The 14,832-nt window shown below is 39.9% G+C and overlaps 1 protein-coding gene and 1 non-coding gene across 2 annotated transcripts in view; both read left to right on the top strand.

The window, feature by feature from the left end:
- Window positions 1-14,832, top strand: part of RMND1 (required for meiotic nuclear division 1 homolog) — a 42,511-nt gene that overhangs the window by 12,181 nt on the left and 15,498 nt on the right. The window contains exons 4-10 of the mRNA XM_021693399.1: window positions 2,754-2,829; window positions 6,757-6,796; window positions 7,606-7,706; window positions 9,900-10,006; window positions 10,901-10,965; window positions 11,683-11,759; window positions 14,157-14,277. Coding sequence (XP_021549074.1) covers window positions 2,754-2,829; window positions 6,757-6,796; window positions 7,606-7,706; window positions 9,900-10,006; window positions 10,901-10,965; window positions 11,683-11,759; window positions 14,157-14,277 — 587 coding nt within the window. The remainder of the gene's footprint in view (window positions 1-2,753; window positions 2,830-6,756; window positions 6,797-7,605; window positions 7,707-9,899; window positions 10,007-10,900; window positions 10,966-11,682; window positions 11,760-14,156; window positions 14,278-14,832) is intronic.
- On the top strand, window positions 7,422-7,559 carry LOC123325541. The gene has a single exon (XR_006540485.1). It is a non-coding gene; the product is annotated as a U4 spliceosomal RNA (small nuclear RNA).

The following is a 14,832-nucleotide window of genomic DNA, read 5'->3' on the forward strand; positions in this document are numbered from 1 at the left end:
ATATCAGGGGCACCTGGGTGGCACACTTGGTTAAGCATCCAGCTCTTGGTTTCCGCTCAGGTCATGATCAGGGTCGTGAGATCGAGCCCCGTATTGGACTCCGGGCTCAATGGGGAGTCTGCTTGGGACTCTCTCCCTCTACCTCTGTACGCCCCCACCCACCGCACGCTCTCATGTGTGCGCTCTCTCTCTAAAATCAATCTTTAAAAAAAAATAAAGGATTGTATCACAAAAATGATGTTGAGTCTTCTTATACAAATGGCAAAGATAAGAAATTAAAATGTATTTACAGAGAACTTAGCTCTCAGATTAAAATCAGTATGGTTTATTAAGCTTTATTTGTAGGATCACTGTGACTTGGGATGATCAAAGGCTGTGACACTTCATTTCTGTTGCATTAAAAAGTTGTTTTAGTGTTACAGAAGAACCATGCAATTAATAGAAATGCAGGGAGAGGGGCACCCACGTGGCTCAGTCGTTAAGCGTCTGCCTTCGGCTCAGGTCGTGATCCCAGGGTCCTGGGATCGAGCCCCACATCGGGCTCCCTGCTCGACGGGAAGCCTGCTTCTCCCTCTCCCATTCCCCCTGCTTGTGTTCCCTCTCTCACTGTGTCTCTCTCTGTCAAATAAATAAATAAAATCTTTAAAAAAAAAAAAAGAAAGAAAGAAATGCAGGGAGAGCCTTTATAGAAAATTTACCAGTACAATCCAATACTTTAAAACTAACAAAATTAACGAAAAGAGAAATATAAGGAGTGTCGAAAAAGAATTAAAATAAACTTAACAGGATTTTAGGATAGTATCAGGAAGGATTCTTGAAAAAAATAGCCTATTTTATATTAAAGATTAAGTAACTTGGAACACTGTGATGGAGATTCATGAATTTACCACAAAGTAGCAAAAATAGCAGGTTGAAAACCTCCGTGCTACATAGAAAATTTTTCAGAGAGTCATTGACCCCATAAGAAACACTTGAAATGTCATTGTGCTCTTTCAGCCTTGGTGATCGGAACAGACTCTTTGTGCTATTTGATGGTAGAAACAAGCATAATTGACTGAGAAAAACAGAGCTATGTCCAGAACCATGAAGACAATAAATTTTCCAGGTGTATCCTTGTCTGATTTCAAAGGCTGTCAGCAGGGTGACCCTGTGCATTACAGCCTGGCTAGCTTCTAGTGCCAGGCCCACTGCCCTGGGTCTTTTCCATGTCATTTATGTTGCTCTTGGCTGCGTAGGTGAACTTTGCTCTCTGTAGGATGTCGTGCTTAGGGAAGTTAGAGCTCACCCCAAAAAGGTAGTGTAGGATTTGGTTTTTATCTGAACGCCCCATTCCCCAGCCTCTACTAGGAACTCTGAAATTTTGTTGGTCCTAATTTTAGGTTTAGGTAATTTTAGGTTTTGCATATTAACATTAATATATTTGTTAGTTGACATATTCGTGTATATTTATTTATTTTTTTTTAAGATTTTTTATTTATTTATTTATTAGAGCGCGAGAGAGAAACAGCATGAGAGAGGAGAGGGTCAGAGGGAGAGGCAGGCTCCCCGCTGAGCCGGGAGCCCGATGCGGGACTCGATCCCAGGACTCCAGGATCATGACCTGAGCCGAAGGCAGTCGCTTAACCAACTGAGCCACCCAGGCGCCCCATATTCGTGTATATTTATAATTTTTTTTTTTAAAGATTTTATTTATTTGAGAGAAAGACACAGCAAGAGAGGGAACACAAGCAGGGGGAGCGGGAGAGGGAGAAGCAGGCTTCCCGCTGAGCAGGGAGCCTGATGCAGAACTCGATCCCAGGACCCTGGGATCATGACCTGAGCCGAAGGCAGACGCTTAACGATTGAGCCACCCAGGCGCCCCCATGTATATTTTAATTTATGTTACAGAATATTTTATACTTACAACAAATACTCACTATGCTAATATATAAGCAACTACTTACTGATGAATATATGTATATTAATATATATTTAATAATATGTAAAAGGTTACAAATATTTAAATAGTTATAGGTGACTACAGTGTTGTTTCTCATGAATAGCTTTGAACTCAGATATGTTTTGAAATGGTCAATATCTTTGTTTCTGTATATTTTCTATTGTCTCACACTATATATAGTTTAAAATTCATCAAAATGACAAGTTTGAGAATATTAAAATTATGTTAGCAAAATGATATTTAAAGGAAGAGAATTTTGTAGAGAGTTTAATTCTTGAATCTTAGTTGTATTAAAACTAAGACTTTAATCATTATTAACTGGACTGGTGATTACTGAATGAAAATGAGTGTCAGTGCGTGGTTTTTTTTTTTTTTTTTTTTTAAATGTTTTATTTATTTATTCGTAAGAGTCAGAGAGAGAGAGAGAGAGAAGCAGAAGCAGAGGGAGAAGCAGGCTCCCTGCCTAGCAGGGAGCCCGATGCGGGACTCGATCCCAGGACCCTGGGATCATGACCTGAGCCGAAGGCAGACGCTTAACCATCTGAGCCACCCAGGCGCCCTCAGTGCGTGGTTTTAAATAGTACCAATAATAGTGTCCCAGGTATTCCAGTGTTTTGTGAAAGTAATTTCTTACAGTCTTTTCATTTTCATATGTTAAATGCTTTCAGAAACCTAAACACGACAGAATGTTACAGAGCACTTAATGGTATATGAAGGAATGATCATAAGGATATTATTAAAAGTTCATAGGTGACTTGTAAACCTGGAGTCACTTTATGATGGTAGCTTTTCATGCCTTTATTTTAAATCACAGATGCAGCAAATATTTTGGTGATGGGTGTGGAACACTCTGCTAAAGAAGGTGATCCTGGAACAATATTCTTCTTCAGGTAAGACAAGATAGCAACCCTACTGGGAAATGGGACTGTGGTCAGATAAGGTGGTCTTTTTTTTTTTCTCTCTCCAAGGGTAGAACCACAGATGGTTTATTTTTATCTTTCTGCATTTTGCACCTTTTCTACATTGTAATTTTTTTCTTTCTCAAATTTTTATTTAAATTCTAATTAATAACATATAGTGTGATACTGGTTTTAGGAGTAGAATTTGGTGATTCCTCACTTATATATATATAACACCCAGTGCTCATCATAACAAGTGCCCTCCTTAATACACATCACCCATCTAGCCCATCCCCTCACCCACCTCCCATCAACCCTCTGTTTGTTCTCTATTGTTAAGAGTCACATATGGTTTGTTTCCATCTCTCTCTCTCTTTTCCCCCCCTTCCCATATGTTCATCTGTTTTGTTTCTTAAATTCCACATGTGAGTGAGATCATACAGTATTTGTCCTTCTTTGACTGACTTATTTCACTTAATGTAATGCTCCATCCACGTTGATGCAAATGGCAAGATTTCATTCTTTTGATGGCTGAGTAATATTCCATTCTATATATACACCACTTCTTTATCCATTCATCTGTCGGTGGACCTCTGGGCTCTTTCCATAGTTTGGCTATTATTGATACTGCTGTTATATGTATCGGGGTGCATGTGGCCCTTCGGATCTGTATTTTTGTGGCCTTTGGGTAAATACCTAGTAGTGTAGTTGCTGGATCATAGGGTAGTTCTGTTCTCAACTTTTTGAGAAAACTTTATACAGTTTTCCAGAGTGACTGTACCAGTTTGCATTCCCACCAACAAGATGGTTCCCCTTTCTCCGCATCCTCGCCAACATCTGTTGTTTTATGTGTTGCTAATTTTATCCATTCTGACACGTGTGAGGTGGTACCTCATCATGATTTTGATTTGTATTTCTCTGATGCTGAGTGATGTTGAGCATCCTTTCATGTGCCTGTTAGCCATCTGTGTGTGTTCTTTGGAGAAGTGTCTTTTCATGTCTTCTGCCCATTTCTTAACCGGAATTATTTGTTTTTTGGGTGTTGAGTTTGGTAAGTTTTTCATAGATTTTGGATACTAACCCTTTATCTGATACGTCATTTGCAGATATCTTCTCCTACTCCATAGGCTGCCTTTTAGTTTTGTTGATTGTTTCCTTCACTGTGCAGAAGCTTTTTATCTTGATGAAGTCCCAGTGGTTCTTTTTTGCTTTTGTTGCCCTTGCCTCCAGTGATATGTCTAGTAAGAAGTTACTACAGCCTAAGTCAAAGAGGTTGCTGCCTGTGTTCTCCTCTAGGATTTTGATGGTTTCCTGTCTCACATTTAGGTCTTCCACCCGTTTTGAATTTATTTATGTGTATGGTGGAAGAAAGTGGTCCAGTTCCATTCTTCTGCATGTTGCTGTCCAGATAACATGTTCCTTAAACTTGAAGGTGTACCTCCTCCCTTAATAGTAAATATGTCCAAAGTTTACTTATGATTTAAATTTCTCCTTTGATTCTTACTTGATGTAGGAGACTTTGTCAGTTTTAGGAATTTTCTGGTAAATCCTGATAAAACAAATAATTTTTAAAACAAATAATTTTTCCATGGCTTGCCTTTATTTATAAATCTGGATTTTTGTTTCCTGAGAGTATGTAAAGCATCCTATTTTCCATTCATCCTCAGGGCTCCCTACCAGACTCATGCTACCACCCTGCTGTCTTTTCTTCCTTTTTTTCTCCTTTTGTAACTCTTTTGCTTTAGTTTTAGACCACCTTACCTCTCCAGAGACATCAGACTGGAACCCTGAGTCACATATACTTACTCCTTTTCGTTAAAGGTTGTTTTAACACCAAATACTCCTGAGTAGCTGAGTGAGAATGGTTATGATAATAGAAACCACTTAAAATAATTTCATCTTGTCCTCACAGCTCTTGAGGAGCCCTATTATTCCCATTTTGCAGCTGGGGAAACTCAGGGTGAGAGAGATTAAGGGAATTGCCCACAGTCGTGGGATTGTTCTATGACAGAACAGAAACACACGGAGTGTCTGTAAGAACCCAAACTTTGATAAAATCTTTGTGATAACAGTGCTTATGGTTGATGATAACTGGAAGCTCCAGCTTGGTTCCTGTCAATGCCTTACCTTCCTTTCGACATAACTTTGGAGATAACCAAGAGTTCAACATGTGGCCCAAGTAGAATAGTGCCCTCTTTGGATTTGAGGAATTTGGATTTCCGAGGGCCTTTAGATGAACACCATCCAGTAGAAATACAATGCATGCCTCATATGTAATAATACATATTCTAGTAGCCACATTTTTAAAAGTTAAAAAGGTTTAATTTTAAACGCCAATAATAATATATGTCACCTGAAATGAATTTTAATAATGTGTTTTATTTAACCCAACATATCCACAGTGCTATCATTTCAACATTCAATCAGTCAGTAATTAATTAGATTTTTCCACTGTTCTTTTCACACTGAGTCTTTGAAACTCGCTGCGTGGTTTCCATTGCCAGCATCACTCAGCGTGGACTGGGCACGTTTCAAGGGCTCTGTAGCCCACATGGCCTCCGAGTGCCACGCCGCAAAGCCCACCTTCCTGAAGGGAGAGGGGCATGATCCCAAGACCTCCCATCTGCCCACAAGTGATACTCTGAAGGAATAGCCCTCTTGCTGTGGCTTTAGATACTAATCCCATCCACCTCCTAGACCCTACACGGGTGGGTTGCCACAGCCAGCTGCCTGGTCCCCCTGCCTCTCTTCTCACCCGCTGCCAGTCTCTTTCCCTGTCACAGACAGCAGCAGTGTTCAGCGGGTGCTTCTGATCCCTACACTCTCCTGCTTAAAATTCCGTGGAACTTGACCAAACTCCTTGTCCCTGCCTCTCTGGCCTGATCGCCTACTGCTTGCTCACATCCACAGCCTTGCAGACAACTAGCTGTCTATTCCGAGATGCAGCCGTGCTCCCTCACACCTTCTCCCTGAGCCCAGGGCGTTCCCTCTGCCCTGTTGCCACCTCCTGTTTTCTCTTTTGGCTTAGCCCTACGTGGGACCGGGGCCTCCCACGGACATCCTAGAGGACATTCTGCGTAACTCTCCAAGCACTCACCACTCTACCCGCAATTGGAGGTCTGTCTGTCAGTCTTTTCTAAATCAGGAGTTCCTCCAGGATAGGAACTAGGCCATACTCACCTTTGTATCCCATGCAAAGTGCTGACCCACACATATGCTAATAAGCACCGTGCTTAAGAAAGGCTTGAATGATGGGGACCACCGAATTTTTACCTTTCCTTCCTCCAGTGCAATAACCCAGAGCCATAACTTCTCTTTCCTCTCTGTTTTTTTGTTTTGTTTTGTTTTGTTTCTAATTTGCCACCAAAAAAAAAGCTCAACATGTCAAACATGTCATTCAGAGGCCTCCTCTGTCTTCATCGTACTGCTCCAAGCACTGTAAGGATGGGCGGCATTATTCCATGGGTGCTTTTAGCCGTCTTTGGCTTTAATTTATCTCCGTCTCTTTATTCCACAACTATTAAAAGCATGATCCTTTATTCTTTTCCTATAGCAGAATCTGCCTAATGAGAGCTAAGACGGGTCCCAAAATTTTCCTTATTCTGTACATCAGAATTGAACCAGGTATGAAACAGTCTAGATACGTGAAGTTATATAGTATTACAATTATATTTATTCTGCAAGCCATGTGAGAAATCGTGAATTTGGGGGAGCTCAGGTTTTATCAAGAGTTCAATAATAGCTCTTGTTTTAGCAACTCCATCTAGGAACCATAATGGCAAATAAGTAATAAATCACATTTTTAAAAATTGCCTTCTGGATATATTCTAGAAGTTACCTAAGCATGACTTTATGTATAGCCCTAAAGAATATACTTCCAGCATTAACTTAGTTGGTTCTTTTATTCTTTTAAATCAGAGAAGGAGCTGCTGTGTTCTGGAATGTGAAAGACAAAACTGTAAGTATACATAAAGTATAAAAGTGTAAAAATTTAGTTTTCTGAGAAAAAAAGTATTAACTATCACTCAATAATCTGAGCCACTAGAAGATAAATTAACAGATAATCCACAACTTACTTGCTCTGTATTATGTGATATTTATCCTAGCACTTCTGTCTTCTAAAATGATTGTATTTTGGGGCACCTGCGTGGCTCAGTCGGTTAAGCATCTGCCTTGCTCAGATCAGGATCCTGGAGTTCCAGGATCCGTGCTCAGCAGGGAGTCTGCTTCTCTCTCCCCCTGTGCCCTCCCCACCACTTGTGTGCTTGCATGCGTGTGCACTCTCTCTCTCTCAAATAAATAAAATCTTTAAAAAAAAAAGAATTCAGGAGAACAGAGATTGTCGCTTTTTATACCTTGATATCGTTTAAATTTTTACAGTTTTGTAACTTACATATTTTTTTAAAAGATTTAAAGGCTGCAAACCATAATGTTACTAGTTGGTTTTCTTTGGGTTGTAGAATAGGATAATTTTATTTTCTTCTTTATGCTAATCTGTGTTTTCTAAATATAAAAACTATATATTCTCCTGGTGAGTTTAATATCACAAAGAATTTGCCTTTTCCTTAAAAACTAAACAGAAGAGCTTTGCACAGTGACAGGATCGTAGCCGGTGAGGTTTCTCCGAGGCACGAGTATTGCTAATTTAAAACTAAGCAGGAGAAACGTCCTCAAATGTAATGAAAAATGTTACAAGCGTTAACCCTGTACCATAGTTCTATACTGAGAGAGTCCGTATAATTCTGGGTTTTCTTACTTCTCTTCTAGATGAAGCATGTGATGCAAGTCTTAGAAAAGCATGAAATCCAGCCCTACGAAATTGCCCTGGTGCACTGGGAAAATGAAGAGCTTAACTACGTAAAAACAGAGTAAGCAGCATTTTATCAAGTTTACAAAAAGGGCATCAAGCAGTGGAGGCGGTAAACAGCTTATGCACCTGGAGACTAATTTTAAGACAAAGTTACTGGTACAAATCTAAAGCCTAAACAATATAATAAATATTAGTAGGTAAACATAATTATTTCAACTTGTCAGGCTACCCATAAATTAAAATAAATAGATAGTATAACCCCAAAATGCTAAGTGTCCTAAGGAGCCTGAATCAGTAAAATGATCTGCCTTCATCAGAATGAACCTAGCAAGTTACTCTAGTAAAGGTTTCTCATAAGTAAGTCCATTTTTCCCCTGTTGATTTTTAGTATGGGTGAGGGTGTGATCTAGGAGAACCCACTGGTAGAAGTGGGGGAGCCTGTAGGAAGTGGGGGCCTTACATAGCATTCCCAGGGAAGGTGTGTGGGTGGGCAGCATCCCAGCTGGTTTTCTTGTCTCAGCAAGCAGGGGAAAATGAAGAGAGATGGCAGTGCGAACAGGATAGAAAGGCCTTTTTCCCTGGGGAGTTACCTGTCTAGTGGAATACGGAAAAAGAATTGTTTGTATTCAGGAAGTGATGAAAGCAGAGCTTTAGGAGAATTTGGAAGTGACACCAGCTGTAGAAAGGCAAGATGGGGTCAGAGCTAAGTAATAACAGGCAACAGAGATAAACTACTTGCCCTGGGCCAGGCACTGTTCTAGGTGCTCTCCAGGCAGCCTTTCATTTAGTCCTGACAAAAAGCCCTACAAATGGCGTGAACCAGCTTTCGAACAAGGTTCAGAGATGTTTCGTCCTCCCTAAGGGCACCTGACCAGTGAGTGAGGGCCTGGGCCGAGTAGATGCACTTGAAAGGGAGGATGTGAACCTGAGAGACACAACAGAGGAAGAGCTAATAGAATATTATTAATTTTCGGGGCGCCTGGGTGGCTCAGTCTGTTGAGCGTCTGCCTTCCGCTCAGGTCATGATCCCAGGGTCCTGGGATTGAGCCCCACATCGGGCTCGTGTTCCTGCTCTTGCTAACTCTCTCTGTCAAATAAATAAATAAAATCTTAAAAAAAAAAAAAAAAGAAAAAGAAATGGGTCCTATAACCAAACTATGAGAATTTCTGCTCTATTAAAAAAAAAAATTTTATTAATTTTCTTATTAAGCACTTGGCCTTGTGGTTATGCTTCCCATGAACTTCCCTTCTGTGCTCTGTTTCCAGATCACACTGTTCCAAGGCACCCACAGACATGCATGCACGCACGCACGCTCATTATCTTATAGTCTGTGGAGGAGTAAAGTGCCCAACTGGGGTCTCTTTGGACCCCAGAGCCCATGTTTGGTTTCACCAGAAAGCCCATCACAGCGCCACCGCCGTGGCTGTTCCATGAGTCCTGCCGGGGGTCCCAGCTGTTGGCTGCCTCAGGCGACTCTGTGGTGTCGGCCAGGCTCCTTCATTAAAGCATCCTGTCGCCTCTGCTCTGTCTTGTCTTTTCTTTTTCCTTCCGCCTGAGGTTGTCAGCACATTCTGCCTCACTGCCTCCCATTGGGTCCACCGCTTTGCCCATCTCTTGCCTCACATCTTCTGTGACGGTTTACCCTATATGTTTCCTATTTGCCTGTAACATTTATGTTCCCAAGTTCCCGCCCTTTCCCTGTCCCCCAGTCCTCCCAAAGCCCTCACACGTGCCCCTCACTGTTTCACCACTTCCCCACCTCCCTCCCCGCTCCCACCGTGTCAGTGTGACTTTGGATATCTAGACACTGTGTCGATAGCTTTATATTCAGCATTTGATCGTTAGCAATTTATTGTGGTCATTTTTCCTTTCTACAAATTATCAAAACACGCCTGTTCATTTTTGCTGTGTGGATTTCCTGTAAATAAACCATTCTCCTACTGAACATTTAGTTTCTTTCCTGATTTTTTACTGTTAAACATTTGACCATAAAAACGTTTTCCTACACAGATCTTTCTTTGCATCTTTGATTATTTCCTTAGGATAAATTCCTAAAAGTGGAAGTACTCAGATCAAAGGGTATAAGAACATTTATAAGACTCTTGGTACAAATTGCCAAAATGACCTTTAGAAAGAGTGTAAGGTGACTACTTCTAGAAATATATAAATATATAAAAGAAAAAAAATTTTTGAAGAAAAAATAAAGTACTTTTTAAGATTTAGAAGATAGTTTTTTTTTCCTTTTCACAGGGGACAGTCGAAACTTCACAGAGGGGAAATCAGATTAAATTCAGAGCTGGATATAGATGACGCCATTCTAGAGAAATTTGCTTTCTCGAATGCTCTTTGCCTTTCAGGTAAGTTAATGCTACTTATCAGAGAAAAGTGTTACATAGTTTTCATTTCATCGGGGAAGTTTAAGCATTCAGTAAAGATTTAGGCATGTTTTCACAGATTACTCAGCAAAGCCTTAACATTTCTTTTCTTTCCAAGAGAAAAAAACATACAGAGAATAAAGTAGAGTTGTCTGTGCTGAAACTATTCATTCTTTATTAACTGTATGGATAAAGCTTACCCTCTCCAAAAATATTTTTTGTACTATCGTTATTCCCTTTGTTTTCCTCTCCTCTTCTGCGTGGTGGTGGCTCTCGGGTTGTCTCTAATCCAGGCAGAGAAAGCCCAGCGTGACTGGGCGCAGGCCTCTGGGGAGAGGCGCACACCGGTTCCTCCCAGTGATGGGTCAGAGATCCATGCACTGAATAAAACTGCAGACGTTCTCTAAGAATTGTATGGCCCTCCCCTACACTCAGCTGCGGCTGACGTGGCCTTGTCCACACCACTCCAGGAGGCTTCGGGGACTCGTGAGCTTGACACACAGCCCTGAGGAGAGTAAGGAGTAGGAGGGAAGGCGGGGAAGGCCTGGTTCCTGCCCCGTCCACAGAGCCACGCTTCCCTTCAGGGTGTACCTTATCCTCTCTGGGTTTCTGAGATGCAACATCAGAAAATCAGGAATTCTACCAAATAGTGCTTTGGTCTGCCAGCAGGGCTTCCTCCCTCTTTTTCACTTTAGTGCTATCCTTGATAATGATAATGAACTATTCTCAAGTTACACTTGCACATTGTTAGCACATTTGCTTCTTAAACTCTTGTTGAAATGGTGGTGAAGGTACCAGGCAATTAATTATGCATTCTGTGTAAACATGAATATGATGATGAAAAAATGTTCATTGTTACTCATTTTTTTCCCCCAGTGAAACTGGCTATTTGGGAGGCATCACTGGATAAATTTGTTGAGTCTATTCAGTCAATTCCAGAGGTAATTATAGTAATTTTATGCTTGTTTTCAAGGATTGATTTCTATTTGGGAAAAATACTATTTTCCCACCCTAACAATATACTTAGGAGTGCAAAAAAGTAGTAATAAATGCTAGAAAAGCTACACTGAATTTAAGCAAAAACAGAACATTCATTATATCTAAAATTAAAAATTTTAGATATATGTATTTTTTTACTTTTGAAAACTTAGAATTCTAATTACTTTCTTCTGGTGGTGTAATATTTTTAACATAACTATCCTTTTTTAAAAAGCGAGCTATTTCCTCTCTAAGGAAGAGGATTATGACCAGTCTTCTTGATTGAAAAGTATTTTGCTGAATTATGAGACAAATAGTGGCTTGAAAAGTACATATTAAGTTATATCAGAGTACACCAAAACTCAGGTTTACTGTAATTTTGTTTTTACTGTGAAAGAATGACGGAGTTATACTTGGAAAAAGAGGCCCTGCTTTTTCAGTAAGAGATTAGGAATGTAGATCCTAGAAAATGCTATTGAGAAGGGAAATGGAACAAGGGAATATACAATTTCTACCTAATAAGATGTTGAAATTTCAAAGAGAAATGACTGAGAGACATCAACCAAGAGATGTATTTACATCTGCTCTAGAATGTGCTTTATATGGTCCTGTCACTTGTTGGAGATATGTTTGTATGGACGTATGTATGTATGTGTGTATTTTTTTTCCCTCCCAAATAGGCTTTAAAAGCTGGGAAGAAAGTGAAACTATCTCATGAAGAAGTTATGCAGAAAATGGGTGAACTCTTTGCCCTGAGGTAGAATTTTCTCTGTAAATAAAATTGATGTATGTGTGTAACAGTCTGAAGAAGACATTCCTGTACGTGTATAGTGAAAAGCAAGCGTGTGCCCTGATGGGAAGTGCACCCACTTTCACCTCACAGATGTTAAGCCGGGGGGGGCTCTTACCCATTAGAGGCACTTGGACTCTATTAGGACTGCCCCGCAAGAAATTCTGCATGTGCCCAGACATCACAATTAATCTACATTAAGTCTATGTAAAGAAGCCCAGTAGATGTTCTTTGTGGGTAGAAAGATATATTCCAGAATTTGGGTAGTGGGAATTCTCAGTAAAAATATCTCATTGCATCTGGAGACTATAATGCTAAGCAAAATAAGCCAGTCAGAGAAAGACCAATACCATATGATTTCTACTCGTATGTGGAATTTAAGAAACAAAACAAATGAAGAAAGGGAAAAGAGACGAACCAAAAAACAGACTCTTAACTATAGAGAACAGATGCAGATGGTTGCGGGGGGTGGTTGTAGAAATAGGAGAAGGGGATTAAGAGTACACTTATCATGACGAGCACTGAGCAATGTATCGAATTGACGAATCTCCGTATCGTACACCTAGTATAACTAATATAACACTATAAACTACATTGGAATTAAAATAATATATATATTTTATATATATTGGAATTAAATAATATATATATTAAAATAATATGTATATATTATTGCATGATATTGCTAAATAGAAGCAAGTGCTACAGAAACGTTCTGTACCGTGTGTCAACTCTGAGATACGCCGTAAGATGCCGCAGCTGTGACAGATGCTGCGACAGTGCTTTTTTATCCCAGGATTAACCTCTTACACTGAAATAACTCCTTTAGCTTTATTGGGTGTGGATTCCGTCACATTCCCGCTAGGGTGTACAGAAAAGGAAAGCAAGAGGGAAGTTAGGGCAATGACCGCTAAGTCACAGCCGACCTGTAAGACCTCATCCGTTTTAAAGATGCCGTCCGTTCTCAGAGATGGGAAGGAACGGTGTCTTAAGACTGACGAAGGACATCAGTGCATCATTTTAAAGAAGTTTCTGAGAAGGTGTTCAGTTTATTCCATTTTTGCAGTTTGCCCAGGATTTATGGGATGAAACATCCTGAATCTTGGCGTGCTTCTCACCACGCAGCATCGCTCAGTGTCTTGTCCCTCCAAGTACATGGCACGAGCTGCTAGGGATCGCCGTCAAGAGTTTGAGAGTTGTTCCACATTCCCCTTAGGGATTGGCCTGGAGAGAAGTGGCCCAGGATTTCTTCACCTATGCGTTCCTCAGCTCATCTGAAGCCTTGAGCTCTCTAAGAAGTGGGGTGGAGACAGTCTCTATCCTCTTTTGGTAATGCCAGCAGAATTTGATATGGCAGATGATAATCCTATCAAAACTCAGAAGTTAGGACTAAATATATGTAGGTTTGTGAACAGTTTCTATACAGTCTTACTGTTCTTATCCTAAGTTTTCTTCTCTTTACCATAAAAGTGCTTGTGTGTTATTAAAAGGAACATGGTAAATCTATGAATAGGTACACGGCAAGTTACAACATTGGGTGAAAAATTAAGTCCAAATTATGTATGGTATGATCCAATTTGTGTAAACAAACAAAAATGAATATTCATCTTTATCTCTCTGTATGCATACCACACTTGTGTGTGCACACACACATGAATGTATGCATAGAACAGGTCTGGAAGGACATAATAAAGTGTTCATGGGGCCTAAAGGATTTGAGTTGTGTTTTAGGGTAAGAGGGCCAACTACCGTTTCCTGAGTTCTTCTCTAGGGCTTTCTTTGTTATAGTAAACAACTATTTATATGTTACTTCTGTGCCTTAAATTTTCCTTTAAAAGAAAGCATAGGCCTCTTACGTAAAAAGGTAGAAATTAAGAATGTGTGTGTGTATGTGCTTGTCCAGTGTTTGCACAAACACTGGAAGAATAGAGAGTAAGCTAACAGTGGTTCCGTGTCGTGGGTGGGAGAAAGGGGAAGATGGCAATAAGAATAGGAGTGAGATTTGTCAGTTTACCTTTTCTGTCTTTTTTATTTTTAAGTCATATGATTACCTATCCATCAAAAAATGTGTGTATCTTGCAAAGTAAATGATAACAGAAAAAAGCTCAGAAATTGAAAGCAAAATGAGAGGGTTTTTTTTTTTCTAACTACTTCATAAATAACATTAACGTTAAAGATTGAGTTAATTTGGTTGCAAATTTTGAAATTCTTATGTAAATCTTTTTATTTATATATTTCTCAGAAGTATTACAAAGGTCAGCATTAACAAATGTTTTCGTAAAGTACTTTGTAAAAATAAATAAAATAGGGACTGTGATTTTTAATTCAAGATAAAAAAGTTAAAATTTTTGGTTTTTTTTTAAGACACCGTATAAACTTGAGTTCAGACTTCTTGATCACTCCCGATTTCTACTGGGACAGAGAAAACCTGGAACAACTTTATGATAAAACTTGTCAGTTCCTTAGCATTACTCGTAGAGTTAAGGTATGTATTTTGCAGTTTTACTGAGAAAGACACATCTCTGCTGATAATTTGTGTGACCATGTGAAAGAGTAAATGTGTTTAACTGGTTTTGGAGAAATATCTTGTTTGACTTTGATTCAGATCTCTGGATTTCCCCTTACCCATCTCCTAGATACAGACAGTTTTCACTACATTTCTTTATTGCATCAAAGAATATTCTGATACTTGCTCTGCAGACTAGGTAAAAGTAGTGAGAGTTTAGAGGCCTACTCTTCCTTTAGCAAGCTCTTGTCAAGTCTCAAGCAAGACTTGAACCCAAGAGTTCATGGGCCCCAGGACTGTGATCGTGGCAGCGAGAACAGAAATGAATTCAAGAAAGAATCCTCTAAGACAAATCAAGCAATTGGTTCATGGGAGGCCAGGGACAGGGAAGAGTCAAGGATGACTGATGTTTGCCCATGAGTGACAGGCAGGAAGATGGCAGAACACAGACAGGTGGGGCCAGGGGAGTGGGGGAGCAAAATTTAAGATATGTTGAGAGTAAGTGGCAGGAAGCCATCCAATGAGAACCATCAC

This window comes from Neomonachus schauinslandi, chromosome 8, assembly GCF_002201575.2.
Source record: "Neomonachus schauinslandi chromosome 8, ASM220157v2, whole genome shotgun sequence".
Lineage (NCBI taxonomy): Eukaryota > Metazoa > Chordata > Mammalia > Carnivora > Phocidae > Neomonachus > Neomonachus schauinslandi.